Below are 26,826 nucleotides of genomic sequence, written 5' to 3'. Positions count from 1 at the left end.
TAAGCTGATATCTAAAGCAGCATTTCTCAAAATTAGCCACTTTAAGATGGGTGGACTCCAACTCCCAGAATTCCCCAGCCAACCATACTTTAAGATGGGTGGACTTCCGCTCCCAGAATCCCCCAGCCAGAAGGCTTTGAGATGGGTGGACTTCCACTCCCAGAATCCCCCAGCCAGAAGGCTTTAAGATGGGTGGACTTCAATTCCCAGAATCCCCTAGCTAGCAGGCTTTAATACAAATGGACTTCAACTCCCAGAATGCCCCAGCCAGCTTGTTAAAACCTGAACTCAACCTCAACTTCTCGGGCTGGGGAATTGTGGGAGTTGAAGTTTTCCCATCTTAAAATGGCTGCCATTGAGAAACACTGGCCGTAAGTCACATTTTCCCCCCCCAGTGGCAACTAAGTGAACCGTTGTAAGTCAAGGATTACCTGCCTATATTTGATCAACCAACAAGAGCAAACTCAACCCTCTGCCCCTGTTCTCCTGGCCCAGAGGAGGCCCAGCTTGAGAGGATCCTGTGGCCCAGGGGGATCCCGTCTCCCCCTTCAGCATTCAAAAGGGCCATGATAGCCCCCTCCCAGCATTTGAGGGGCTGCCCGGAGAAGAGGGGCCCCCACTTCTCCTCCAAAGCCCCCGAAAGCACGAAAAAGGAACAACAACGGATGGAAACTCCTCAAGGAGAGAAGCAGCCGGGAATGAAGGAGGAACTGCCTGACAACAATGAAGCAGTGGAACTCCTTGCCACCAGAAGTTGTGGGTGCTCCATCACTGGGGGCGGGTTAAGAAGAGACTGGACAACCATTTGCCTGGAATGGCGTAGAGTTTCCTGCCCCAGCAGGGGGTGGGACTAGAAGACCTCTAAGTTCCATTCCAGCTCTTTTATTCGGCTCTTCTTTTTCCTTCCTTCCCCTTCCTTCCTTCCTTCCTTCCTTCCTCTTCCTTCCTTCCTTTCTTCCCTCCCTCCCTTCCTTCCTCCTTCCTTCCTTTGCTTTCCTTCTTTATTTCCTTCCTTCCTTCCTTCCTTCCTTCCTTCCCTTCCCTTCCTTCCCTTCCTTCCTCCCTCCCTTCCTTTCTTCCCTCCTTTCCTCTTTCCTTCCTTCCTTCCTTCCTTTCCTTCCTTTCCTTCCTTCTTTCTTTCCTTTCCTTCCTTCCTTTCCTTCCCTCCCTTCCTTCCCTTCTTCCTTCCCTCCTTTCCTCTTCCTTCCTTTCCTTTCCTTCTTTCCTTCCTTTCCTTCTTTCCTTCCCCTTCCTTCTTCCTTTCCTTTCCTTCTTCCCTTCCTTCCCTTCCTTCTTCCCTTCGTCCCTTCCCCTTCCTCCCTTTCCTTTCCTTCTTTCCTTCCTTCCTTTCTTTCTTTCCTCCTTTCCTTCTTCCTTCCTTCCTTCCTTCTTCCCTCCCTCCCTCCCCTTCCTTCCTTCCTTCCTTCCTTCCTTCCTTCCTTCCTTCCTTCCTTCCTTCCTTCCTTCTTTCCTTGTTCTCCGTCTCTGGAGATATTTAAGAAGAGACTGGACATCCATTTGTCTGAAATGGTCCTGGTGGTCTTTGACTTACGACCCCTGGGGTGCCCAAAAGTTCTGTTGCTATCTAAGACATTTGTTAAGTGAGTTTTATTACCCCCATTTTATGACCCTTCTTGCTTCAGTTGCTAAGTGAGTTGCTGCCATGGATACATTAGTAACCCGGTCGTTAAGTGAATCTGGCTTCCCCGTGGACCATGCCGGTCAGAAGGTCACCAAAGGAGACTATGTGACTCCCGGGGACGCTGCAAACTGTCATAAATACGAGTCAATGGCCAAGCGCCTGAAATCTGATGACACGCAAAGGTAGTAAGTGTGAAAAAAACGCTCACTAGTGACTTTCTCCCAAGCCGTTCTAACTTTGAACCATCACTAAACAAATTGTTGTACCTCAAGGACTACCCGTTTAAGCACGGGGGTGGGGTTGGACTAGAGGACCTCCAAGAACCCTCCCAAGTTCTGTTATTCTCTGGAATTGAAGGGAAGAAAAAAAACGTCCAGAGTGTAAAAAAGGAAGTAAGGTTACAACCCAAACCTCCCTTAAAAATGGGTGTGTATGTTGCTTTTTTTTAACCCCCAAAGGAGGAGGAAAGGAATAAATGTCTGAGTCACACATCCACCCTTGCCAAACTAGCCTTGGGCAATTTGACAACGGGGGTGTGTAGCTACACCTAAGTTACTAATCCAACAATTCCTCTAGCCTGACAGGACCGCGTGGCTTCTGGCCGGCTCCCTCTTGGGAATCCAAGCAGATGGTGCTCTTTTAGGAGTCGAGAAGTGGGGAAGGGGGTGGGTGTGGGTGGGTGGGATCCAGGACCATAAATACAACTCACCTGGAACCTTCCCCGTGGCCTCTTTCTGGAACGTTCCACCATGGAGCTCATCCTGTGGTTTGCAGTTTTGCTCGGCGTCGCCTGCAGCCGGGAAACGTTTGAAGGGTGAGTTGGCTAGCTTGCATCGTGGCAAGAATCAAACCATGGTCTGTGGGAGGGGGAGTCCCCAAATTTGCAACTTGGAGACCGGCGGACTTTTAACTCCCAGAATTCCCCAGCCAGCAGAGCTGGCTGGGGAATTCTGGGAGTTAAAAGTCCGCCGGTCTCCAAGTTGCAAATTTGGAGTCCTGGCTTAGTGAAGTTGGGTGGTTTCTCTTCCCTGGATTTCTTGAAGCTGGACAATCCTTTTTGGGGGGCGGGGGGGGAATGCTTTGCTGGGGATTTCTGCAGGAAGCAAGGGGGGTTGGACTAGATGACCCTCCAGGACTCCTTGCAATGCTAGGATTTCAAATTCCCACAGGAGGCTAAACCGTAATATGGTTGGCTTGTTTCTAAATGATGCGAACAGCCTGCAGGGGAACTGGGCTGATTAAGTTTAACCCTAAAGGGTGTTTTTTTTTCCAAAAGAAAAAATCTCTGGATTTTCTTGAAGGGGTTCTCTCCCTGCCCCCCCCCAAAAAAACATTTTGTTGCTCATCCAAGAAGCTGCCTCAGTTCTTCATAACAGAGTCGGAAGGGAGGTCTTAGAGGTCTTCTAGTCCAGCCCTTCTCTCGGGCAGGAAATCCTATAGCATTTCAGACAAATGGATGTCCAGTCTCTGCTTAAAAACCATCAGGGATGGGGAAGGAAGGAAGGAAGGAAGGAAGGAAGGAAGGAAGGAAGGAAGGAAGGAAGGAAGGAAGGAAGGAAGGAAGGAAGGAAGGAAGGAAGGAAGGAAGGAAGGAAGGAAGGAAGGAAGGAAGGAAGGAAGGAAGGGGGGAAAGGAAGGAAGGAAGGAAGGAAGGAAGGAAGGAAGGAAGGAAGGAAGGAAGAAAGAAAGAAAAAGGAAGGAAAGAAAGAAAGAAAAAGAAGGAAAGAAAGAAAAACAAGGAAGGAAGGAAAAGAAAGAAAAAGGAAGGAAGGAAAGATAGAAAAGAAGGAAGGAAAGGAGGAAGGAAGGAAGGAAGGAAAAGAAGGAAGGAAGGAAAGAAAGGAAGAAAAAGAAGGAAGGAAGGAAGGAAAGGAAGAAAGGAAGGAAGGAAGGAAGGAAGGAAGGAAAGAAGGAAGGAAGGAAAGGAAGAAAGAAGGAAGGAAGGAAGGAAGGAAAGGAAGAAAAAGGAAGGAAGGAAGGAAGGAAAGAAAGAAAGAAAAGAAGGAAGGAAGGAAAGGAAGGAAGAAAAAGAAGGAAGGAAGGAAGGAAAGAAAGGAAGAAAAAGAAGGAAGGAAGGAAAGAAAGGAAGAAAAAGAAGGAAGGAAGGAAGGAAAGAAAGAAAAAGGAAAGAAAGAAGGAAAGAAAGAAAAAAGGAAGGAAAGAAAGAAGGAAAGAAAGAAAAAGAATAGCAGAATAACAGAGTTGGAAAGGACCTTAGAGGTCTTCTAGTCCAACCCCCTGCTCATACAGGAGACCCTCTACCCTTCCAGAGAAATGGCTGTCCAGTCTCTTCTTAAACAGCTCCAGGCTTGGAATACCCACAATTTCTAGTAGCAAGCAGTTCCCCGGGTTAAATGTCCTCCCTGCTAGGAAATTCCTCCTGAGTTCTCGGTTGCTTCTCTCCTTGGTGAGTTTCCATCCGTTGCTTCTTGTCCTGTTCAGTTCTGAGAAGCTTCTTGGGATGCGAAGGGAAACATTTTCAAGGGGAAAAAGAAATAAAGTCCAGTCGCATTTTGGGAAAGCATCTTTGGGACAACCATGGTCTGGAGGAGAATCTGAGAATCTCCGTAGATGAAACACGGTTAAAGTCAATCTAGGTTTAATGCGACGTGCAATCCTTCACTGAAGGCTTTGCACCACTCAGGGCTCTCCATCAACTGGAGTCATGATGTTCTCCGATTTTAGGAAGAAATCAATTTTATTTTATTTTTCTGAAGGCAGAAGAAGCAACAGAGAGAAACGAATCAAGGAGAGAAGGCAGCCTAGAAATACAGAGGAATTTTCCAACACTGAGAACAGTTAGCCTGTGGAACAGATTGCCACTAGAAATTATGGGGGGTCCATCACTGGAGGCTTTGAAAAAGAAACTGGACAGCCCATTGGTCTGAAATGGTATTCTCCTGCTTGGGCAGGGGGTTGGACTAGACAACCTCCAAGGTCCCTTCCAATTGTGTAATACATTTTCAAAAGCCCCCCCCCTGTTTTCCTCCCGGTGTAACTCTCCCCAAAACACCCATGACCGGTTGGATTTTACCTTCTCAAAGATGGGAAGAAAGAGAAGGGGAGATGAAGGGAGAGAGGAAGTGGAGTGGAGGAGAGGAAAAGGGAGGAGAGGGAAGAAGAGAGGGAGAGGGGAAGGAAAGAGGGAAAGAGAGGGAAGTGGAGAAAAGAGGGAAGAGGGGAAGGAGGAGATGAAAAGGGAGGAGAGGAAAGGAGAGAAGGGAGAGGAGAAGGAAAGAGGGAAAGAGAGGGAAGCGGAGAAGAGGAGAGAGGAAAGGAGAGAAGGAGAGGAAAAGGGAGGAGAGGAGGAGAGGGAAGGAGAGAGGGGAGAGGAGAGGGAAAGAGGGAAAGAGGGAAGCGGAGAGAGAGAGAGGTAGGGAGAGGGAGGAGAGGAAAAGGGAGGAGAGGGGAAGGAGAGAAGGGAGAGGAGAAGGAAAGAGGGAAAGAGAGGGAAGTGGAGAGGAGAGGGGAGAGGAGGAGAGGAAAAGAGAAGAGAGGGAAGGAGAGAAGGGAGAGGAGAAGGAAAGAGGGAAAGAGAAGGGAAGAGACAGAAAGAGATGGACTGTTGATATAAAATTGAAAATATGATATATTATAAAGAAAATTGTATAATGAAAACTTTTTTAAAAATAAATAAATAAAAGGTGACACCCAACCTCCTGGGCCAATGAACACAGAATGCTTAGCAGTGGGTCAAACTGGACGAAACATTAATCTTATTATTTTGAATTTTGGCTCTTTCAGTGACCAGGTTCTCCACCTGAAACCGCGCAACGGGGAACAGATTAAGTTGCTGACAAAATTGGGAGGCCTGAAACATCTCCAGGTGTGTGAATTTATTTGCACAGGGTAACAATCCCAATGCAGGTCAATCCTCGACTTGCGACCACCATTGAGTTCAATATTTCGGTTGCTGAGCGAGACGGTCGTTAAGTAGGTTTTGCCCTGTTTTGCGACCTTATTTGCCACGGGGTTTAAGGGAATCCCTGCAGTTGTTAAGTGAGCCACATGGTTGTTAAGTGAATCTGGCCTTTATCAGGCAGTCGTAAAAGCAGGTCGCACGACCCCGGAACAATGCAACCGTCATAAATAGGAGTCAGTGGCCAAGCGAATTTTGACGATGAGAGGATGGTGCAACGGTCGTAAGCGTGAAAACAGGTCACAAGCCTCTTTTTTCAGGACCGTGGTAAACGTCAAACAGTCGCTAAATGAATGGTTGCAAGTAGAGAAGTGCCTGTATTCTGATTAAATTAACCATTCTGACCTATATACTCTCCTCTCCTACACCTAGGAGTTGAGACATCCCAGGATTGGGTGCAGGATAGGATGGCGTGTAGAACGGCTGGTTTAACTTCCTGCCAGGTTGCCCAACAGGTTGCAGGTGGGGAGGTGTACGTCTCTTAAGTGCTGGTTGATGAAGCCTTCTGCATCCTGAAATAAGCGGGCCAACCGGTTGCAGTCACAGATCAGGAGACAGGAGAGATCAATATTTCCTGTTAGGGATACACGCTAGCAGAATCTGCACGGTGGTCAGTCAGGCAGGCAAAAATATGTGAGATAAACGTTTTTGTAGCTTACACTCAGTAAAAACAGATACACTGTGCTAGTTAAATAGTTTATTCCAGTAAGAGTTTTTAGCATAGTCAAACCATCCATATATCATTCACTAATTCAGTCCGTCAGGGGGTTATTCAGTTGCAAAGTCCAGTGTCGAAAATGAGGTCAGTAAACTTACAAATATCAGTCCAGTAATATATCTCCTCGCAGTAGAGATATGAAGAAGTCAAACCTCCTTTCTTCCTTCAGCAGCAGGGAACACACAGTTAGCAAACCATCAATCCAGCAAACCAGCAATCGTCAGCAATTCAGCAGGTTCTCTTGCTCCCTCTTATGGCGGTTTCACAACCGCACCATAAATTACATAAATTGTTATTCCTTCCATTCATATGCCGTCCCTTTGAGTACAGGTAGTCCCCAACTTACAATACATTTATTATTATTATTTGATAATAATTATTTGAAGCTACAACAGGATGGAAAAGTAGGGACTTAGTATTAGGGATACACCCTAGAAGAATGTGCACGGCAGTCAGGCAAAGTATGTGAGATAAACGTTTTTGTAGCTTACACTCAGTAAAACAGATACACTGTGCTAGTTAAATAGTTTATTCCAGTAAGAGTTTTAGTATAGTCAAACAGTCCATATATCATTCACTAATTCAGTCCGTCCGGGGATTATACGGTTGCAAAGTCCAGTGTTGAAAAAGAGGTCAGTAAACTTACAAATATCAGTCCAGTAATATATCTCCTCGCAGTAGAGATATGAAGAAGTCAAACCTCCTTTCTTCCTTCGACGTTCAGCAACTCAGCAGTAGGGAACACGCAGTTAGCAAACCATCAATCCAGCAAACCATCAATCGTCAGCAATCCAGCAGGTTCTCTTGCTCCCTCTTATGGCGGTTTCACAACCGCACCCAAAATTACATGCTTTGCAGTTTAAAGTGACACACACTTAAACTTACTATCATAGTTTATATATATTATTTTACCCAAACTACGTTAGGGAGCCTTGTTATTCCTAACATTTCCAACTAGCTCGATCCCCACGCTTTGCTACGAAACTATGTGGTGGGGCTTAGTTTTGGGGGAGGAAAATAAGGATTAAAAAAATTCTGCCTCGGCCTACCAGCATCCATCGGTATTCATCTGCCTAGCGTCCTGTCAGTGTGTGAGAAAGTTGAGGGCCATTTGGAAAATGAAACTGTATTTGCTGTGTGAGCAAGGAGGAGACGGGCAAGGAGCCTGGGTGTGGCTTAGCTCAACTGTTCTGTACTAAAGCTGCTTGGTGTTGTGAAACGGAAACTCCTCTGCTTGTGTTTTGCATTTGGAAGAGATTTCCTTTTTTCAGGTGGGGAGGGGGAGTCGAACTCCTTAGCATCAGAGCATGTTAATAATAATAATAATAATAATAATAATAATAATAATAATAATAATAATAATAATACAGGAACTACTCTAAATGCTCTGATAGAAGCCAAGAGGAACCTACCTGCCAAATTTCAAGTTTGTAGGCTTTATGGTCCTGGAGATTTTCTGATGATACATGAGGGGTATTTTGCTTTTATATATGTATATATGTATGTATGTATGTATGTATGTATGAATGAATGAATGTATGTATAGATACAGATACAGATATATAGATATAGATATATAGATATACAGATATATAGATATAGATGATATATAGATATAGATATATAGATATAGATATATAGATATAGATGATATATAGATATAGATATAGATGATATATAGAAATAGATATAGATATAGATATAGATCCATCCTTGCCTAGTGTTTCAGTCAGTCCTTGATTTACATCCATTGGTTTAGTGACCGTTTGAAGTGTCCATTCCACTGTAGAGGTGACTTGCAACCGTTTTTCACCCCTGCGATGGTTGTAGCCTCCCCGTGGTCAGGTGATCGAAAGTCAGAGGCTTGGCAACTGGCATGTACTTATGTCAGTTGTGGTGTCCCCTTTGGCAACCTGACAAGAAATGACAATGGGGAAACCAGATTTCACTTAACAACCAGGTGACGTTCTTAAACAACTGCAGTGATTCACTTAACAACGGAAGCAAGAAAGGGGATAAAAAATGGAGCAAAACCCGCTTTAACAACTGTCTCACTGAACAAGGGAAATTTGGGGCTCAATTTGTGGTCATAAGTCGAGGACCATCCTCGTTCATTTTCCTGCCCAACCCCAAAAACAGGTTTAAAATCCTGTGTGGCATCTAGAGTGGTTAAGATTTTTAACATGGCTGTTAAGCAAATCTGGCTTCCCCGTTGACTTTGCTTGTCGGAAGGTCCCAAAAGGGGATCGGATGACGCTACAATCATCATAAATACGAAATTGGTTGCCAAGCATCCAAATTCTGACCCCGTGACCATCGAGAAGTTGCGATGGTTCTTAAGTGTGTGTATATGACATAAATCAAAGGTTATGAAAAAAGATCTTGCAAACTGTAAAAATAAGAATGCTTTTAACTTTTCTCCTTTTTTTTCTATTTTTCTTTCTTTTCTTTCTTTCTTCTTTTCCTTTCTTTCGTTCATTTGTGTATGTATTTTTGGTTGGTTTTAATTGTAAAAACTAATAAATTATATTTTTTTTAAAAAAGTGTGAAAAACAGTTGTAAGCCACTTGTTTCAATGCCATTGTAACTCCAAACGGTCACTAAAAGAAACCGCCGTAAGTCGAGGACTGCCTATAGCAGTGGCGGGATTCTACCCGTTTCCCTACTGGTTCAGAAGAAGAGAAAAGCGCAGGGGTGAGTGGGAGGCCCAATGCTGTGTGGATCGTCGGAGGCTTTCCTTTTACTACAGGTTCTGCTGCCGGACCGAACCGGTAGCATTTCACCACTAGCCTATAGCCCAGGGATGGCGAACCTATGGCACGCAAAGCCATTTGTGCGGGCACGCGAGCCCCAGCCAAACTTACCTGCACTGCGCAGGCATGCGCCTCACAGCTGATTTTCGGCCCGTTTGAGGCCGTTTTCACCCTCCCGGAGGCTCGAAGGAAGACTTTGCAGCCTTGGGAGGCCGAAAAACGGGCCTTCTGGAAATATCGGAAGTGCTGAAATGGGCCCATTTTTCGGCCTCCCGAGGCTGCAGAGGCTTCCCTCCAGCCTCCAAGAGGGAGAAAACAGCCTCCCCCAGGCTTCAGAGGCTGAAAATGGGCACTTCCGGGATTTCCGGAAGGCCCATTTTTTGGCCTCCCGAGGCTTCAGAGGCTTTCCCTAAAGCCTCTGGGAGGGCAAAAATGGCCTCAAACGGGCTGAAAATCAGCTGGGAGGCACCTGCACGTGCAGTGTAGGTAAGGGGGCGGGGGTGCTGTGTGCGTATGTGCAGTGCGGCGGGGCACATTGCATTGTGGAGGCTGGCGCACGCGCTTTCAGCACACCACAACCAAGCGATTTGCCGTCATTGCTGTAGCCCTTTCCTTTACATCGAGATTCATCTCTCTGTTTTTCAAAGACATATTTTGAGATGCTCCAGCTGCCTCCTTTACTGGCTTTTTCTTCTCTTCTTCTCCTCAGCTGGATTTCTGGAGGTCTCCTTCGTACCCCAAAAAACCGGTCGATGTCAAGGTGCCCTTCACTTCCCTCCAAGCTGTCAAAGTCCTTCTAGAGTCCGAACAGATCGATTACTCCATCCTGATTGAAGATGTGCAGGTACGATGGAAATGGGGGCAAAAAAATTCAATAAATGGGATCGTTGTATGGGAATATTTTCCGTGCGTTGTATTGGGACCACACGTCCCATCGCTCTTCTTCCTAAGAACCACAGTAACAATCATGCTCGGTCTAGGCATTGGGGGGGAGTAGGGTGATAGTGGACTGATGGGTTGAGTTGTAAGAGGTTTATTTGTGCTCCTCTGGATGAAGGTTTCTCGGTTTTAGCAACTTGAAGATAGGTGGACTTTAATTTCCAGAATTCCCCAGCCAGCAGGCTTTGAGATGGGTGGACTTCAACTCCCAGAATTCCCCAGTCAGCTTTAAGATAGAAGGACTTCAACTCCCAGAATTCCCCAGACAGCTAATTTAGGATAGGTGGACTTCAACTCCCAGAATTCCCCAGCCAGCTTTGAGATAAGTGGACTTCAATTCCCAGAATTCCCCAGTCAGCTTTAAGATAGAGGGACTTCAACTCCCAGAATTCCCCAGCTATTGTTTAATTTCCAATTCCCAGAATTCCCCAGCCAGCTTTAAGATGGGTGGACTTCAACTCCCAGAATTCCCCAGCCAGCTTTATGATAGAGGGACTTTAATTCCCAGAATTCCCCAGCCAGCAGGCTTTGAGATAGGTGGACTTCAATTCCCAGAATTCCCCAGTCAGCTTTAAGATAGAGGGACTTCAACTCCCAGAATTCCCCAGCTATTGTTGAAGCCAATTTCCAATTCCCAGAATTCCCCAGCCAGCTTTAAGATGGGTGGACTTCAACTCCCAGAATTCCCCATGGCTGGCTGGAGAATTCTGGGAGTTGAAGTCCACCCATCTTCAAGTTGTTAGAAATTGAGAAAGACTGAATAACTGTAATGCAGGCAGCATTCTTCCCACAATTCTTCCACCATCACACCAGGTGAGACTGTGCGGCCTGCGCAACTTCACCCGTAATGGGTGACAAACAACAGGTGAACAAATCTTGACTATCTCCCACATTTTTCTTGTAGGCCCTGCTGGACGAAGAATCTCGCGAGATGCAGAGTAACCGTCAACGGGAATACGGCGACCGTAATTTCAACTACGGAGCTTACCATAACTTGGACACGGTAAGTTGCTTGAGAATGCTTTGGCTCCCATTGGCCTGAATCTCTCACTCAGAGAAACCGTTTTATACAGGGAGTCCTCGACTTATGACCCCCACAGAAGCCAGAATTTATGTCACCGAACAGAACCAACACACACACACACACACACAGAGTGTGCAGTTCTGGGACAGCTGACAAAATGGAGTTGGAGTAGGGTGGGTTTTTTCTTCTTTATTCCTATGGGGTCACGTAGGGGTCATGGTTGGCTCTAGAGGCAAAAGGAGAAATGCAAATTCTAGGTGTTTTTCTGAGCTAACCTTGACAATGTTGGTCTGCCTAGTTGGTACTGCTTATCAGGAGTTTCCGTCTGACCCAGCCTTTCTGAATGGATTTGATATTCCCCAAAATATTTCATTCTCTAGGAAGGTGGGTGGGTGCTGACTTCCTACAGGGGGATGGTTGTTAAGTGAATCATGCTGTTGTTAAGTGAACTTTGTTGGCTTTGCTCGTCAGGAGCCAGCTGGGAATGTCGCAAAAGACAATCGTGGGAAGTTTCCACCATTGTAAATACATGCCAAGCATCCAAATTTTGATCATGTAACCGTGGGGAATGCCGGGATGGTTATAAGTGTGAGGACTAAGTCATTTCACCCCCCAGTACCATTGTAACTTCAAATGGTCATTGAACGAACAGTTGCAAGTCAGGGATCACCAGTATATGAGAATCTAAGAAGATCTAAAATCTTGCTTTATACACCCCGTTTGGTGGTGAGCATTGCAGGATATTCAGCACTGGCACTCAAGGTCCTCATTTAGTGACCGAAAGGGAATTTAATATGTCACAAATCAGATTCTCCAACTGAGCACCTTCACGGGCTGGGTGTCATCAATCACGTTCTCCAATTAAATATATTTGTGGGCAAAAGCTCTGGTAGTTTAGCTACAATCTTTTAAAGATAAGAGTTGGAATGTACTTCCGCTTCCAAACTGCTTACCACTAGGCAAGAAGGCCTTCCAACAGCAAGAGTCACATCCGGTGAGATGGCTGACTCCATTAATAATTTGAGAAATGCATACATGCATAAATAAACAAACATGTTCCTTCGCAGTTTGGGTGGAGGAGATGGCCTCGTTTTTGGGACAGGAGGGATGACTCACACGTGTCCATCATGAAGGGATGTGATGGGGTGAATATTCCTGCCCAGAGGTAGCCCAAAAAATCAAGATGGCGTTCTACCACGACTCTACGGGCAAATCACCGTCTTATTTTCGAACCCGTGTTGCATTCCGTCACGTGCTTGCAGCCATCGCCTCGAATTCTGGGGAACCTTCCCTCTGATAGAGGCCCCTGATTGGTCAGGTGATTTCCAAGGTGGTAGGTCTAGACCAGTCTCTCTCAACTTTGGCACCTATAAGATGGGTGGACTTCAAGTCCCAGCATTCCCTGCCTGGCCATGGAATTCTGGGAGTTGAAGTCCTCCCATGGAATTCTGGGAGTTGAAGTCCTCCCATCTTAAAGGGACCTTGAAGTCCAGATATCTTAAAACTGGTGGGAATTTGGGACTTGATTTATACTAGTGCCTGCTGGCTGGGGAATTCTGGGAGTTGAAGTCCATTTATATTAAAGTGCTGACTGGAGAATTCTGGGAATTGGAGCGCACCCATCTTAAAAAGTGAACTAGGGAACGCTGGGAGTTGAAGTCCATTTATATGAAACCCTGCTGGCTGGTTTGGACTAAAAAGTCAATTTATACATCAAAGAGGTGAATTTACCCTTTTTACAAGATGGTTTTTAAGCCACCAGGTGTGTCCTTTTCTGTCCTTTTCTGAATTCCACCTGTCTCCTCTTTTATATCCTCCTTAGATTTATCAAGCAATGGATGATATTGTGAAGGACCATCCTCGGATCGTGAGCAAACTCCAGATTGGATGGACCTATGAAAAACGACCTCTGTTTGTTCTCAAGGTAATGCAGTATTTGCATCTGTGTATTAAAACCTTGAAATTATTATTATTATTTAATCTTTAGTGAGATTCACAGCCTTTGGGGCTGGTTGGTAGCTCAACAGCTCGAGTCCTAACCAAGGACCTAGGAACTGTTCGGGTAGGATCGGAGGATAGAAGCTGTTCCAAGTAGGGTGGTTTTTTGTAGGATCAAGATATTCAAGTCTAATAAATTCAGAATTTCCAAATCCGGCGTATTGTGTTCCAAAACATTATTATTATTATTATTATTATTATTATTATTATTATTATTATTATTATTATTATTATTATTATTATTATTATTATTATCTTCCAGTATATTGGCAGAATGAATTGTGGTTTGTTTGACAATTAAAATACATACTGTTTATCAGAGGTCTCCAAACTTGGCAACTTTAAGACTTCCAGAGTCATAAACACGAGTCAGATGCAATGGTCGTAAGTGTGAATATACAGTCATCAGTCATTTTTGCCTCACTGCCTTTGTAACTTTAAACGGGACACTAAATGAAGTGCTGTAAGGCGAGGACTACCTGTATCTATTTACGACCCCTCTGCTGGTTTCTATGCTCTTGGTATATCGTTTAAAAGATGAATTTTTAAAAAATTAATACGTGACTTAAACTGGGATCGATTTAAGAAATGCTGCATTTTGACAGATGCATTTGGAACAACCCAATTCTGGGAATTAAGTCACCACGATCGTCTTTGAAATAGGTGCATAAAAATTTGGTATGCACAGTCAACATCTTAAGAATGAACACATCTCTATTCAAATGTACACAAAGAGAGGGTGTGTATATTAAGGTGGAAATGGCTGCTGTAAGAGGCTATATAAACAACACTGACAAAGTTGGTTACAGGTACAACCTGTGATCCATCAGGAAGCGGCGGAGGATAGCTACAATTGCAAATTAATACAGAATAACTGCAATTGAGATGCTCATTAAAACACAACAAGCACTTATTATCATATGTGCCTAACAAAATGAAATTCAACGTAGAGAAAAGTAAAGTCCTACACTTAGGCAAGGAAAACCCAAAAGTCCACATACAGATTGGGTGAAACCAGGCTCAATAGCAGGAACTGTGAGGGGGATCTTGGAGTCTTAGTGGACAACCAGCGAAATAGGAGCCAGCCATGTGCAGCAGCAGCCAAAAAGGCCAATGCAATCCTAAATTGTATTAACAGAGGGATACAATCGAGATCAAGGGAGGTACTAATACCACTCTGTAAAGCCTTAGTAAGGCCACACCTAGAGTACTGCGTCCAGTTTTGTTCACCACATTATAAAAAAGAGGTTGAGACTCTAGAAAGAGTGCAGAGAAGAGCAACCAGGATGATGAGGGGACTGGAGGCTAAAACATACGATGAACGGTTGCAGGAACCGGGCCTGGCTAGTCTAGTGAAGAGAAGGACCAGGGGAGACAGGAGAGCATCTTCCAATAGTTGAGGGACTGCCCCAGAGAGGAGAAAGGGGTCGAGCTATTCTCCAAAATACCTGAAGGCCAGAGAAGGAATAATGGATGGAAACTGACCAGGGAGAGATTCAACCTGGAAATAAGGAGAAACTTTCTGAGAGTGAGAACAATCAACCCATGGAACAGAAGTTGCCCTCAGAAGTTGTGGGAGCACCGTCACTTGAGATCTTCAAGAAGAGATTGGACTACCATTTGTCAGGAATGGTGTAGGGTCTCCCACTTGGGCGGGGGGGTGGTGGACTAGATGACCTATAAGGTCCCTTCCAACTCTGATTATCTGTGATGTGTTATGTGGTGGAGTTGCACAAAAGCAAACAACAAACAAAAAAAATATTGGGCAAGAAGAGATGCTAGGGAAACGTGTAGATTTTAAACCTGAACTGTTTTTATTAGGTATAACGTCAGGAAAAAAAAACTGATAAGAAAAGTATGCACAACATTACATGTGTTTAACAGCCGCAAGGATTATCTTCGGCCAATACTGGGGAAAAATGAAGATGTAACTGTGAGGTGAAGAGATAGTCAGGAAGCTACTATAGTGTGCAGAAATGGATAAGTTGGCACTGAATATTATCAAACATGGAATCTATTCTACCAGCAGTTGGAAAAAAGGGGTGAAGATTAAGAATGTAAATTTGTATTGTTAAGCACATTAAATACCCAGACAACACGATGTTTATTAAGCACTAAGAAATGTGTTTAATAGAAAATCAACTTTTAAAAAAGGCACAATGACATGTGGTTAATTTATTGCATTGCACAGATTCCAAAGGCTTTATTTGGCAAATTACCATCTCTCACAGGCTTAAATGCAACTGATTTTTGGCTGAACTATTTTCAGTACCAACGTTTTTCAACCTTGGCTGTGTTTCAGTGGGGTGGACTTCAACTCCCAAAATTCCCTAGCTATGGGAATCTAGGAGTTGAAGTCCACCCCTCTTAAAGAGACCAATTAAGAGACCAAATTTTGTTTTGTTGCCATTTTTCCCTAGTCATTTTTATATTTTAGCTAGCTTGATACCCGTGCTTCGCTACAAAACTATGTGGTCAGGGTCTGGCTTAGTTTTTGGGGAGGAAAATAAGGGGGAAAAGAAAAATTCTGCCTCTGCCTACCAGCATCCATCGGTATTCATCTGGCTAGCATCCTGTCAGTGTGTGAGAGAGTTGAGGGCTGTTTGGAAACTGAAACAGTATTTGCTGTGTGAGCAAGAAGGAGACAGCAAGGAGCCTGGGCGTGGCTTAGTTCAACTGTTCTGTACTAAAAGCTGGTTGGTGCTCTGAAACTGAAACTCCTCTCCTCTGCTGGTGTTTTGCATTTGGAAGAGATTTCTTTTCAGGTGGGGAGGGGAAGTCGAACTCCTTAGCATCGGAGCGTGTTAATAATAATAATAATATAGGAAATACTCTAAATGCTCTGATGGTCATTTCGAAAAATCCTTTCTTAGTGAGCCCCTAGAAAGCCAAGAGGAACATAAGTGCCAAATTTCAAGTTTGTAGGCTTTACGGTCCTGGAGAGTTTGTGATGATGCGTGAGGGGTATTTTGCTTTTATATATATATATATAATGAAGTATATAATGAATAAATAATTATATAATAAATATATAATGAAACTTATTGTCTATACCGCTGATCTATAATAAATGCGGCTACCTGTCCCGATCATGGGACACTTCTAATCCATTTTAGATTTAGAATTAGTTTTAGATTTTATGGTAATTTTATTTGATAGTGTCTTTCACCGGCTCTCATTCTGCATTGCTGTTTTGGGGTGTCTTATAGCAAAATAATAATAATAATAATAGGATTATTTGTTAAAGTCTACATTCCGTCCAACAGTTCAGCACTGGGGGAAACCGACGCCCTGCCATCTGGATCGATGCTGGGATTCACGCCCGAGAATGGGTGACCCAGGCCACGGCTCTCTGGACAGCTAAAAAGGTCAGCTGCTATGCAATGGCTGTGGTGGGAGGGTTTCTATCTGGCCCTGCCCACTTTAGGGGCTGGCCCCACCCCCTTAGGGCAAGGGAACTGTGAAAGGTGTCGGATGAGGTCAACTTCGTGAAGGTTCATTTGGGGCTCTCTGAGCTGGGTGGTTTCCTTGCAGACGTTTTGTGACCCAACTAGGGAGCGTCATCAGTGCTAGAAGGGAGTGGGATTTGTGGAGAAGAGGAGGAGGAGGAGGAGGAGGAGCAGGAGGAGGAGGAGGAGGAGGAGGAGGAGGAAGAGGACTGTGAAAGTCCTTGGTGCCTCTGAGCTTGGTGGTTTCCTTGCAGACGTTTCGTGACCCAACTAGGGAACATCATCAGTGCTAGAAGGGAGTGGGATTTGTGGAGAACAGGAGGAAGAGGAGGAGGAGGAGGAGGAGGAGGAAGAGGACTGTGAAAGTCCTTGGTGCCTCTGAGCTTGGTGGTTTTCTTGCAGACGTTTCGTGACCCAACTAGGGAGCGTCATCAGTGCTAGAAGGGAGTGGGATTTGTGGAGAAGAGGAGGAGGAGGAGGAGGAGGAGGAGGAGGAGGAGGAGGAGGAAGAGGACTGTGAAAGTCCTTGGTGCCTCTGAGCTTGGTGGTTTCCTTGCAGACGTTTCGTGACCCAACTAGGAAACATCATCGGTGCTAGAAGGGAGTGGGATTTGTGGAGAACAGGAGGAGGAGGAGGAGGAGGAGGAGGAGGAGGAGGACTGTGAAAGTCCTTGGTGCCCTCTGAGCTGCGTGGTTTCCTTGCAGACGTTTCATGACCCAACTAGGGAGCATCATCAGTGCTACATGAGAGTGGGGCTTGTGGAAAGGAGGAGGAGGAGGAGGAGGAAAAAAAAGGAAGGAAGGGACTGTGGGGTCCTTGGTGCTCTCTGAATTTGGCTATCTTCTTGCAGACGTTTCGTGACCCAACTAGGGAACATCATCAGTGCTAGAAGCAAGTGGGGTTTGTGGGAGGAGGAGGAGGAGGAGGAGGAGGAGAACAATTGTGGGGTCCGTGGTGCCCTCTGACTTTCCTTGTTTTCTTGCATACATTCATTCATTACCCAAACTTGGTAACACCATCAAGTAGTCCTCAACTTATACCGTTAGTCGAACCCAACATTTCCGTTGCTAAAGAGAAGCATTTAAGTGAGTTTTGCCCTGTTTTATGACCTTTCTTTCCCCAGTTGTTAAGTGAATCCCCGCAGCTGTGGTGTTCATAAGACGGTGGTTTTAAGTTGATCGGGTTTCCCCAGAAGCTCACGAAAAGGGATCACGTAACCGCCGGGACAATGCAACTCCAATCTCTCTTTTTTTTTTCCGCCCCCCCCAGATCGCTTCTGACTTTGGGAAAGATCCTTCTGTGACCTCCCTCCTCAACAAAATGGATATTTTCCTGCTGGTGGTGGCAAACCCTGATGGATACGTCTACTCTCACACCAAGGTGAGTATCGAGTATCGAATTGCGGCAGGAGGCCTCTTGTCTTTCCGCCTCGATCAATATTGGTCAATCTTGGCAGCCTTTAAGAGGGAGGGTTGCTGGCCCCCCCAGCAGGCAAAGGAGGAGGAGGAGGAGGCAGAGGAGTCAGGGCCAGCACCCTGAGAGCTCCCAGGGGAAGAGGGAAGAGAGAGGGAGGGAGGGAGGGAGAGGGAAGGAGAGAGAGAGAGAGAAGGAGGGAGAGAGAGAGAGAGAGAAGGAGGGAGGGGGAGAGAGAAAGAGAGAGAAGGAGGGAGGGGGAGAGAGAGGGGGAGGGAGGGAGAGGGAGGGAGAGAGAGAGAGAAGGAGGGAGAGAGAGAGAGAAGAGGGGAGAGAGAGAGAAGAGGAGGGAGAGAGAAAAGAGAAAGGGAGGGAGGGAGAGAGAGGAGGGAGGGAAGGAGAGGGAGAAGGAGGGAAGGAGAGAGAGAGAGGGAGACAGGGAGAAGGAGAGAGAAGGAGGGAGGGACAGGGAGAGAAGGAGAGAGAAGGAGGGAGGGAGGGAGAGGGAGAAGGAGGGAAGGAGAGAGAGGAGGAGGGACAGGGAGAAGGAGAGAGAAGGAGGGAGGGAGGGAGAGAGAGAAGGAGGGAGGGAGAGAGAGAGTGAGAGAGAGGTAAGGAGGGGGAGAGAGAGAAAGAGAGAGAAAGAGGGAGGGGGAGAGAGAGAGAAAGAGAGAAGGAGGGAGAGAGAGAGAAGAGAGAGAGAAGGAGGGAGGGAGAGGGAGAAAAGAGAGAGAGAAGGAGGGAGAGAGAGAAAGAGAGAGAGAGAGAGAGGGAGGGAGGGAGAGAGAGGGGGGAGGAGGAAGAGAGAGAGAAGAGGCGGAGCCTTAGCTGTCTGTCAACCCTCAGATGGCAAGTCAACAGCTCCCAGGTCTGGCGGTGGCTGATGAGGAAGAGGAGGAACAGCTGGGTCCAGTGCCTGAGGCTCAGATGCGCAGAAGGCAGAGGAGAGGAGAGCAGTGGAAATCTATGGGCTGGTCCTTGGGACAGAAGAGACACTAGCGAAGCTCCACCTAAACTCTGGGGATAAAAGGCAGGGGGAGGAGATGAATAGATGTGGCAGACAACTATTCATCGCCCTGTTGGATGGACTTGTTAGCCTGCCATGAGAGAGAAACCTTTTGCCGGAGTTGCCGGCATTCCTAAAAAAGGAAACTTTAACTTCAGAGGGTTTGTCGTGTTTGGGGAGCTGGGTCAGAACAGGTGGACTTCAACTCCCAGAATTCCTCAGCCAGCTGTGGGAATGAATCTAGAACAAGAGACCCCAATCTGTGGGCTGCAGCCCACAAATGGGCCGGGAGGGGTTGGTAACCGGGCCATAGAAACGGCCGTCAAGTGTGTTAATGCACGAACATCCTCACTTGTGCAAACAGTGGGTGAACATGTGTGTCAGCTTCGGAAGCCATATTAGAACCCGCCGCTTCCTCACTGCCACCTTCTTGAGCCTGGGAAAATGGGAGAGGGGGGAATTTCTTGGAGTGTATGTGGTTAGACATAATAACATTCTTTTTCTAAGTCAAGGTCATGTTATTTCTGCACCTGGGTGAGGGGAAAGTCTCCAGTTGGGACGGATGGGGATTGGGGCATGTGATGCGATGATGGGGTGCAGGGGTTGGATTTGTGGTGTTTACTTATTGCAACGAAGCCAAGAACTTTCAGATTCAGGATGTACCAATTTACTATCCAATTAAAACAGAACTTTTGGGAAGATATCGGTCCCCGAGTTATTTGTTGGAGTGGAGGTTTTCTGGAACGCCGACAGCGTGCACACTCCATTCAAATGCACGCCTGCTTGCCGGTCATTGAAATGGAGCGTGCACACATTCACAGTTGTTTGCACATGTGAGAATGCATTCGCCGGCCGTGCACACCCCTCGTACAAATGGAGCTCCGTCCAGGCGTACTTGTCATGTGGTACCAACCTCCACAAAGCCAGAACCATTGCGGCACGTCTGATCCGGAGCCTCTCGATGCAATGGCCATATATTGTTGGCTTGTGGTCGCTTCTAATCCAGCCCTTGCTTATCAGTGGAGACCGAGTAGAGCAAGTGGCCAGTTTTAAATTTCTGGGTGTTACCCTAAAAGAGGACCTGACCTGGGGGGTGGGGGGGCTCACTTTGCAGCCCTGGTCAAAAGGGCCCAGCAGAGATTAGACTACCTGGGACTTCTCAGGAAACAACAACCGCATGGAAAACTGCTGGTGACCTTCTACCGCTGCACCATAGAGAGTATCTTAACTCACTGCACCTGTGTGTAGGGTTTGCCAATTGTACAAGTGGCAGATAGGACAGCGCTCCAGGGGGTGAATGTCATTGCCCAGAGGATCATGGGTTGCCCTCTCCCCTCTTTGGAAGAGCTTTAAGAAAGTTCAAAACATTCTCAAAGATCCATCTCATCCCGGGAACCCTATTTATTTTGAATTATTACCATCTGGCAGACGGTACAGGAGAATAATAAAAACAAGGACAAAGGGGCTGAAAAACAAGAAAATATTGGATTGTGCTGAAATGAGTAGATTGACATTTGAAATTAGAGAACAAGAAGATAAACGATTTTATGAAGTTTGGGATCTTTTTTTATCAATGGTTAGATAATAAAACATAATAATAGAATATTTAGAAACTTAGGATATAATGAATATATACTTTCTTTTTCTTTTTTCTTTGATACTAAAGTTTTTATAAAACTTTTATTAAGATAGATTTGGTATGATTTTATGATTTGTTGTAAAATAAATTAAGTAAATTATAGTTATCTCGTTAAAGTATGAATTAACAAAATTATAGTCAAATGATTGTTCAGTAATGATACTAGGTTATATAATTGTTGATTGATAATATGAGTTATTATGTAATATAACTATAGTGGCGTCTAGGAAACGGATGCACACAAAAAAGTGGTAAACCAACTGATACACTGTTTGTAAATCTATGAAGGAGGATGATGTTTGTATGTTTTATGTTTTATGTGTTTTTGTTTGTTGTTAAAATCAATAAAACTTTTTTTTTTAAAAAAAGGGGGCTGAAAAACAGCTTCTATCCCAGGGCAGTAACTTTATTGAATTCTACTGTATAGTGCAATGTTATTGCGCTATCAGGGGTTATCAATTCAATGTACAGACAAGTGAAGGATAGGTGCTTCTGTTTATTTTCACAGTCATAATGTACATTGAAGATGGTATTTAATTTCATTGTACAAGGTGTAATGACAATCAAGTAAATTAAAATAAAATAAAAATAAAAAGAAGGACAAATAAGCTGAAAAACAGATTCTATCCCAGGGCAGGAGCTCTGTTGAATTCTACTGTATGGTGCAGTGTTGGTGGGATATCAGGGGTTTTGCATTCAATATGTGGAGTGTGAAGGAGGTGTGTTTGTGTTTATTTTCACGGTCACGGTGTGCACTGAAGATAGTATTTAATTTCATGTCCGAGATGCAATGACAATAAAGTAAACTAAACTAAATAAAGTAAACTAACGGCACCACTTTCTCTTCCGTGTCCAGAATCGTATGTGGCGAAAAACCCGGTCCAGAATACCTGGCAGCCAGTGTGTCGGGGTCGATCCCAACCGAAACTGGAATGCCGGCTTTGGAGGTAAGTGAGGCATTGCTTTTGTCCGCTGCTGAGTTCTTGCATCGACTTGTGCTGGTGTTAGGGAGTCCTCGACTTGCAACAGTTCCTTTAGCAACCGCTTGAAGTTACAACCGCACTGAAAAACGGGGGACTTGTGATGGTTTTCACACTTACGAGCGTGACAGCGTTTCCACAATCACACGATCACAATTCGGATGCTTGGAAACTGGCATGTACTTAGGATGGTTGCAGCATCCCGGGTGCATGGGGCCCCTTTGGCAACCTTCAGAAAAGCAACGGGGAAGCCAGATTCACTTAACAACCGTGTTACTGGTTTCAGAACAGCGGGGAGAATCGCGACAAGGACATTCATAAAACGGGACAAAATTCACTTAACAACTGCTTGGTTTAGCAATGGAAATTTGGGGTTCAATTGTTGGTATAAGAGGGTTTGCTTCTTCTGCAATCCTGCAATCTCCCTGTGTGTTAAACCAGGGCTCGCCAACCAGTGGGCCCGGGGACCACGAGTGGTCTGCGAGAAAATGTTGGTGGTACGCAGAGAAATGTCCCCCTGCTCCCAAAGCGATTAATCCAAGGCTGCGCCGCCCACATGGCCCGTGGGAAAACAAGGCTTGCGTCAATTGCGTTGCACACAACACGAGGTAGTGAGGGAGGGGAGAAAGGGAGGAAGGGGGGACTTGCCCCACGCACCCCATGTGCCTGGCGGCCACCGGGCTGCTTCTTTCCGCTTCTTCCTTCTTCTGCTTTTGGCTGCACGCAAGGAAAGCAGCCAAAGTCTTTCTTTCTCTCCCCCAAACTCCGCCAGAAATGAGTCTTTGGGACCCTGCAAGGCCTCCTGCTCCAAGAGGCTGCAAAGACTCATTTCTGGCAGAGTTTGGGGGGAGAGAAAGAAAGACTTCTGCGGCTTCTGCTGCTTTCCTTGCATGAAGCCAAAAGTCTCTCTCTCTCTCTCTCTCCCCCTGAGAACGGAACTGGAGACGGTATCCCGCGATCCCAAATAAAGAACGATCGATCGGTAGAAAAACGGGGTGGGGATATTTCCTGCTGACTTTTTTGGGAGGATTTTCCCAGGGTCTCTGGTCCGTGGGATTTAAAACGATGTGTTTGGTGGTCCCTGAGGTCCACCAAAGGTTGGCGAACCCTGGGTTAAACAGCTGACTGCCACACAAAGCAGCAGAGCTTGAAAACCAGGAAATAAAGGTCAGAACAGAGCCGGAGCAGACAGGTAGGCCCAACAGCTGATGGTCGGAGCAAATCAGTTCGCTCACAGATGATCCTCGGAGCTACTGGTTTGGCCAAACCAGGCGGAACCGGTAGAAGCCCATCACCGCTTAGTATCCAGTTGAAAACGGGAGTGTTGCTAATAGAAACAACCTTCTTTTTTGTCTTTTGAACGGATTCATTTACATTCCCACCCTGGCAGGACCCGGGGCCAGCAACGACCCCTGTTCCGAGTCCTACCGCGGACCCAGTGCCAACTCAGAAATCGAAGTCCGGTCTGTGGTGGATTTTATCAAGAGGCACGGGAATGTCAAGGCCTTCATCAGCATCCATAGCTACTCTCAGTTCCTGATGTACCCTTATGGCTATAAGTGCGTCAAGCCTAAAGACGCGGAAGAACTGGTAAAGCTCCGGGTTCATGGGACGGTGATGTTGTGGCAGACTCGGAGTATGTAGGAGGTTGGGGGAGGAACCTGGGCCAGTCCTGGAGTCTGGGGAAAGCTCTGAGGAGGGTTCTGCATCAGAGGCAGAGATGGGGGACCAGGGCCGTCCGACAGTTATCAGCTGCCTTCGGAGATCAGTGGGGCAGAAGAACAGCTGGAGCCTGTTCACAGTGTGCGCATGCACAGAGCTGCCAGACGAAGGGTCTGGGGAAGGCTCGGAGGAGGGGTCTGCATCAGAGGCAGAGATGGGGGACCAGGGCCGTCCGACAGTTATCAGCTGCCTTCGGAGATCAGTGGGGCAGAAGAACAGCTGGAGCCTGTTCACAGTGTGCGCATGCACAGAGCTGCCAGACGAAGGCTCTGGAGAAGGCTCTGAGGAGGGTTCTGCATCAGAGGCAGAGATGGGGGACCAGGGCCGTCCGACAGTTATCAGCTGCCTTCGGAGATCAGTGAGGCAGAAGAACAGCTGGAGCCTGTTCCCAGTGTGCGCATGCACAGAGCTGCCAGACGAAGGCTCTGGAGAAGGCTCTGAGGAGGGTTCTGCATCAGAGGCAGAGATGGGGGACCAGGGCCATCCGACAGTTATCAGCTGCCTTCGGAGATCAGTGGGGCAGAAGAACAGCTGGAGCCTGTTCACAGTGTGCGCATGACGAAGGCTCTGGAGAAGGCTCTGAGGAGGGTTCTGCATCAGAGGCAGAGATGGGGGACCAGGGCCATCCGACAGTTATCAGCTGCCTTCGGAGATCAGTGGGGCAGAAGAACAGCTGGAGCCTGTTCACAGTGTGCGCATGCACAGAGCTGCCAGACGAAGGCTCTGGAGAAGGCTCTGAGGAGGGCTCTGCATCAGAGGCAGAGATGGGGGACCAGGGCCATCCGACAGTTATCAGCTGCCTTCGGAGATCAGTGGGGCAGAAGAACAGCTGGAGCCTGTTCACAGTGTGCGCATGCACAGAGCTGCCAGACGAAGGGAACAGCTAAGGAACAAGGGTTGACTCGGGAGTAAAGGCACAGGTGGACAGTGGCCCCTCCCCGAGGGACTAAAGAGGAGCGAAAAGGGAATGGGGTTTGCAGGAGACCATTAGTGCGTTTAATTAGTGTGAAGATCTGTTCATAACTTCTTGCCAAGTCATTGCTGCTACAGTGTGGCGTCTGGAAGCTATCGGCCTGGCAACTCTCGAAGCCCGATAAAGGTCTGTCATTGTAAATCACTCTTGAAAGACTGTTTGCCGTGACTTTGCTGGACGTGAATGAGAGGAATTCATATTAGCCTAAATAAAAGGATGAGGTGTTGGCTCCGTGGTTTTGGGAAGCCTGGGTCAGGACAGGTGACCCTCGTAGGGTTTCACTCGCGGTTGGCTGAGTGGCTGCGTTCACAGGCCGGCTGCATTCCCACGACTGGCGGTGCTTCGCTTGCATCATCCTAGCCGCCATCTTGCCTGTTTTGATCCCGCTGGGTGGGTATCTCTGCTTGCAAGGGGTTAATTTCTGATTTTTATTCCTAGGAGAGGGTGGGAAAATCAGCCGCGAACGCCCTGACGTCGCTGTACGGCACCCGGTATAGAGTTGGGCCCATCTGCTCGGTCATTTGTAAGTTTTGGGGATGTGTTTCAGCCTGGGACTCTTCTGGGGGGGGAGGGGTTTGGGGGTTCTAGGGTTTGGGGTCTAGGGGAGCGTTTCTCACCCATGGCAGCTTGAAGAGGTGTGGAGTCCAACTCCCAGAATTGCCCATTAATGCCACCCCTGTTCAAGTTGCCAAGGCTTAAGCCCTTTTCCAGGAATTGAAGTCACAGCCCATTGCATTTTTAGAGGATTAGGGGCAGTGTAGTACCTTTGGAAGATATTCTGGCCTTGCCCTTTTGCAGTAAGGGCTGTGTGTGTGTGGTGTGTGTGTGTGTGGTGTGTGTGAAAGATGACAGACAAATGATTAGATGGATGGATGGATGGATGGATGGATGGATGGATGGATGGAGAGACATAGATAGATAGATAGACAGAGATGGATAGATAGATAGATTAGATAGAGATAGATAGATAGATAGATAGATAGATAGATAGATAGATAGATAGATAGATAGATAAGATAGGCAGAGATTGATAGATAGATAGATAGATAGATAGATAGATAGATAGATAGATAGACAGACAGAGATGGATAGATAGATAGATAGATAGATAGATAGATAGATAGATAGATAGATAGATAGATAGATAGATAGATAGATAGATAGATAGATAGATAGATAGATAGATAGATAGATAGATAGATAGATTGATTGATAGATGATAGATAGATAGATTAGATAGGCAGAGATAGATAAATAGATAGATAGATAGATTAGATAGACAGAGATAGATAGATAAATAGATAGATAGATAGATAGATAGATAGATAGATGGATAGATAGATGATAGATGATGGATAGAGAGATGATGGATAGATGGATAGATAAGTAAGATAGGATATGAGTTTTGTTTAAACTGAACCCTTTTTTTCTCTGCCTGCTTCATATGAAGCCCTATTCAGACAACCAACCTAACCAGTACAAGTCATGACTTCGCAGATGCATTCCTACCACATACTAACCTGAGTTAGTGTTAACCTGGATCATTTGGGAGGATCCGTCATCTTCTGGATGACCATAGCACATTTGCATATAATACAACGGATCCCCTGAATCCAGAACAAGCAATAATTCAACCAGTCTGTTAAAGAGATAGTGTGAATGGAAATGCGGGGTGTAGAACCTCAGTGACTTTCCTCAGCCGGCCATGTTGGCTGGGGAATTCTGGGAGTTGAAGTCCACAAGACTTACAGTTGCCAAATTTGGGGCGCCCTGGCTTAGACCCACGTTCTTCTCCTGCATCTTCCTTCTAGACCAAGCCAGCGGCGGAAGCATCGACTGGAGCTACGATTATGGGATCAAGTACTCCTTCGCCTTTGAGCTGAGGGACACGGGGCGCCACGGTTTCCTCTTGCCCGCCAATCAGATCATCCCCACCGCTCAGGAGACGTGGTTGGGCCTGAAAAAGATCATGGAGCACGTCCGGGATAATCCCTACTGAGGACTAGAAGATCCGGGAGAAGACAGGAATTTCGGCTTCCTATTCTTACGCTAGCAGGAATCTGATTACAGGATCGACAGATCCTTTGAGATGCCCCCAAAAGAGAAAAATAATAATCATAATAATCAAATTTTAAATAACCATTGATAGGTCAACTCAGATAATGGCCACTGGGGGCAGCAGAGGTGCAGAAATCTCTTAGTTTCTGCCCCCTAGTGGTTGATTAAGTTTTTTGCAGCTCAGTTCTAATACGCCTCAGATACGCCTAAGCTTATTCAACACAGTACAGTCTCATTGGTGTAGCCTCTGATGTGTTGGGATTACAACTCCCACAATCCTCTAACCGACCGGGTGGCAAATTTAGCAGCAAGCTTCTTCTTTGGATGGATTGGGACTACATTGCCCAGCATTCCCAGACAGCAATGGGGAATTCTGGGAGTTGTAGTCCCAGCTCGTCTCAAGGTCATCGAGCAAAGCTGTTCTGGCATATTTAACATTAAGGAATGAAGGCAAATATTGTCCAGACCTAAATTTTCCTTTTTGCTCTTATAATTCCTATGTGGCTTCTGAGACAAGTAGACTAATATTATAGATAAAACCTTCTTGAGATGTTTTTCAGCACTTTATCAATAAATCCTGCTTCCAACTGTC

The 26,826-nt window shown here is 46.1% G+C and overlaps 1 protein-coding gene across 1 annotated transcript; it reads left to right on the top strand.

Moving 5' to 3' along the window:
* The first annotated feature begins 2,218 nt into the window (after positions 1 to 2,218).
* CPA2 (carboxypeptidase A2) lies at positions 2,219 to 26,826 on the top strand. The gene is made up of 11 exons (XM_087935367.1): positions 2,219 to 2,456; positions 5,387 to 5,468; positions 9,742 to 9,876; positions 10,876 to 10,974; positions 12,818 to 12,919; positions 16,260 to 16,361; positions 17,713 to 17,823; positions 21,358 to 21,448; positions 22,872 to 23,071; positions 24,615 to 24,699; positions 25,988 to 26,826. The coding sequence occupies exons 1-11, from the start codon at positions 2,392 to 2,394 to the stop codon at positions 26,173 to 26,175; spliced, it is 1,260 nt and encodes a 419-aa protein (XP_087791493.1). The 5' UTR covers positions 2,219 to 2,391; the 3' UTR covers positions 26,176 to 26,826.

This window comes from Pseudonaja textilis, chromosome 5, assembly GCF_049901715.1.
Source record: "Pseudonaja textilis isolate UNSWEBS1 chromosome 5, rPseTex1.2, whole genome shotgun sequence".
Taxonomy (NCBI): domain Eukaryota; kingdom Metazoa; phylum Chordata; class Lepidosauria; order Squamata; family Elapidae; genus Pseudonaja; species Pseudonaja textilis.
The sequence above is the reverse complement of the archived record's forward strand: the minus strand, read 5'-3'. Positions and strand labels throughout refer to the sequence as shown.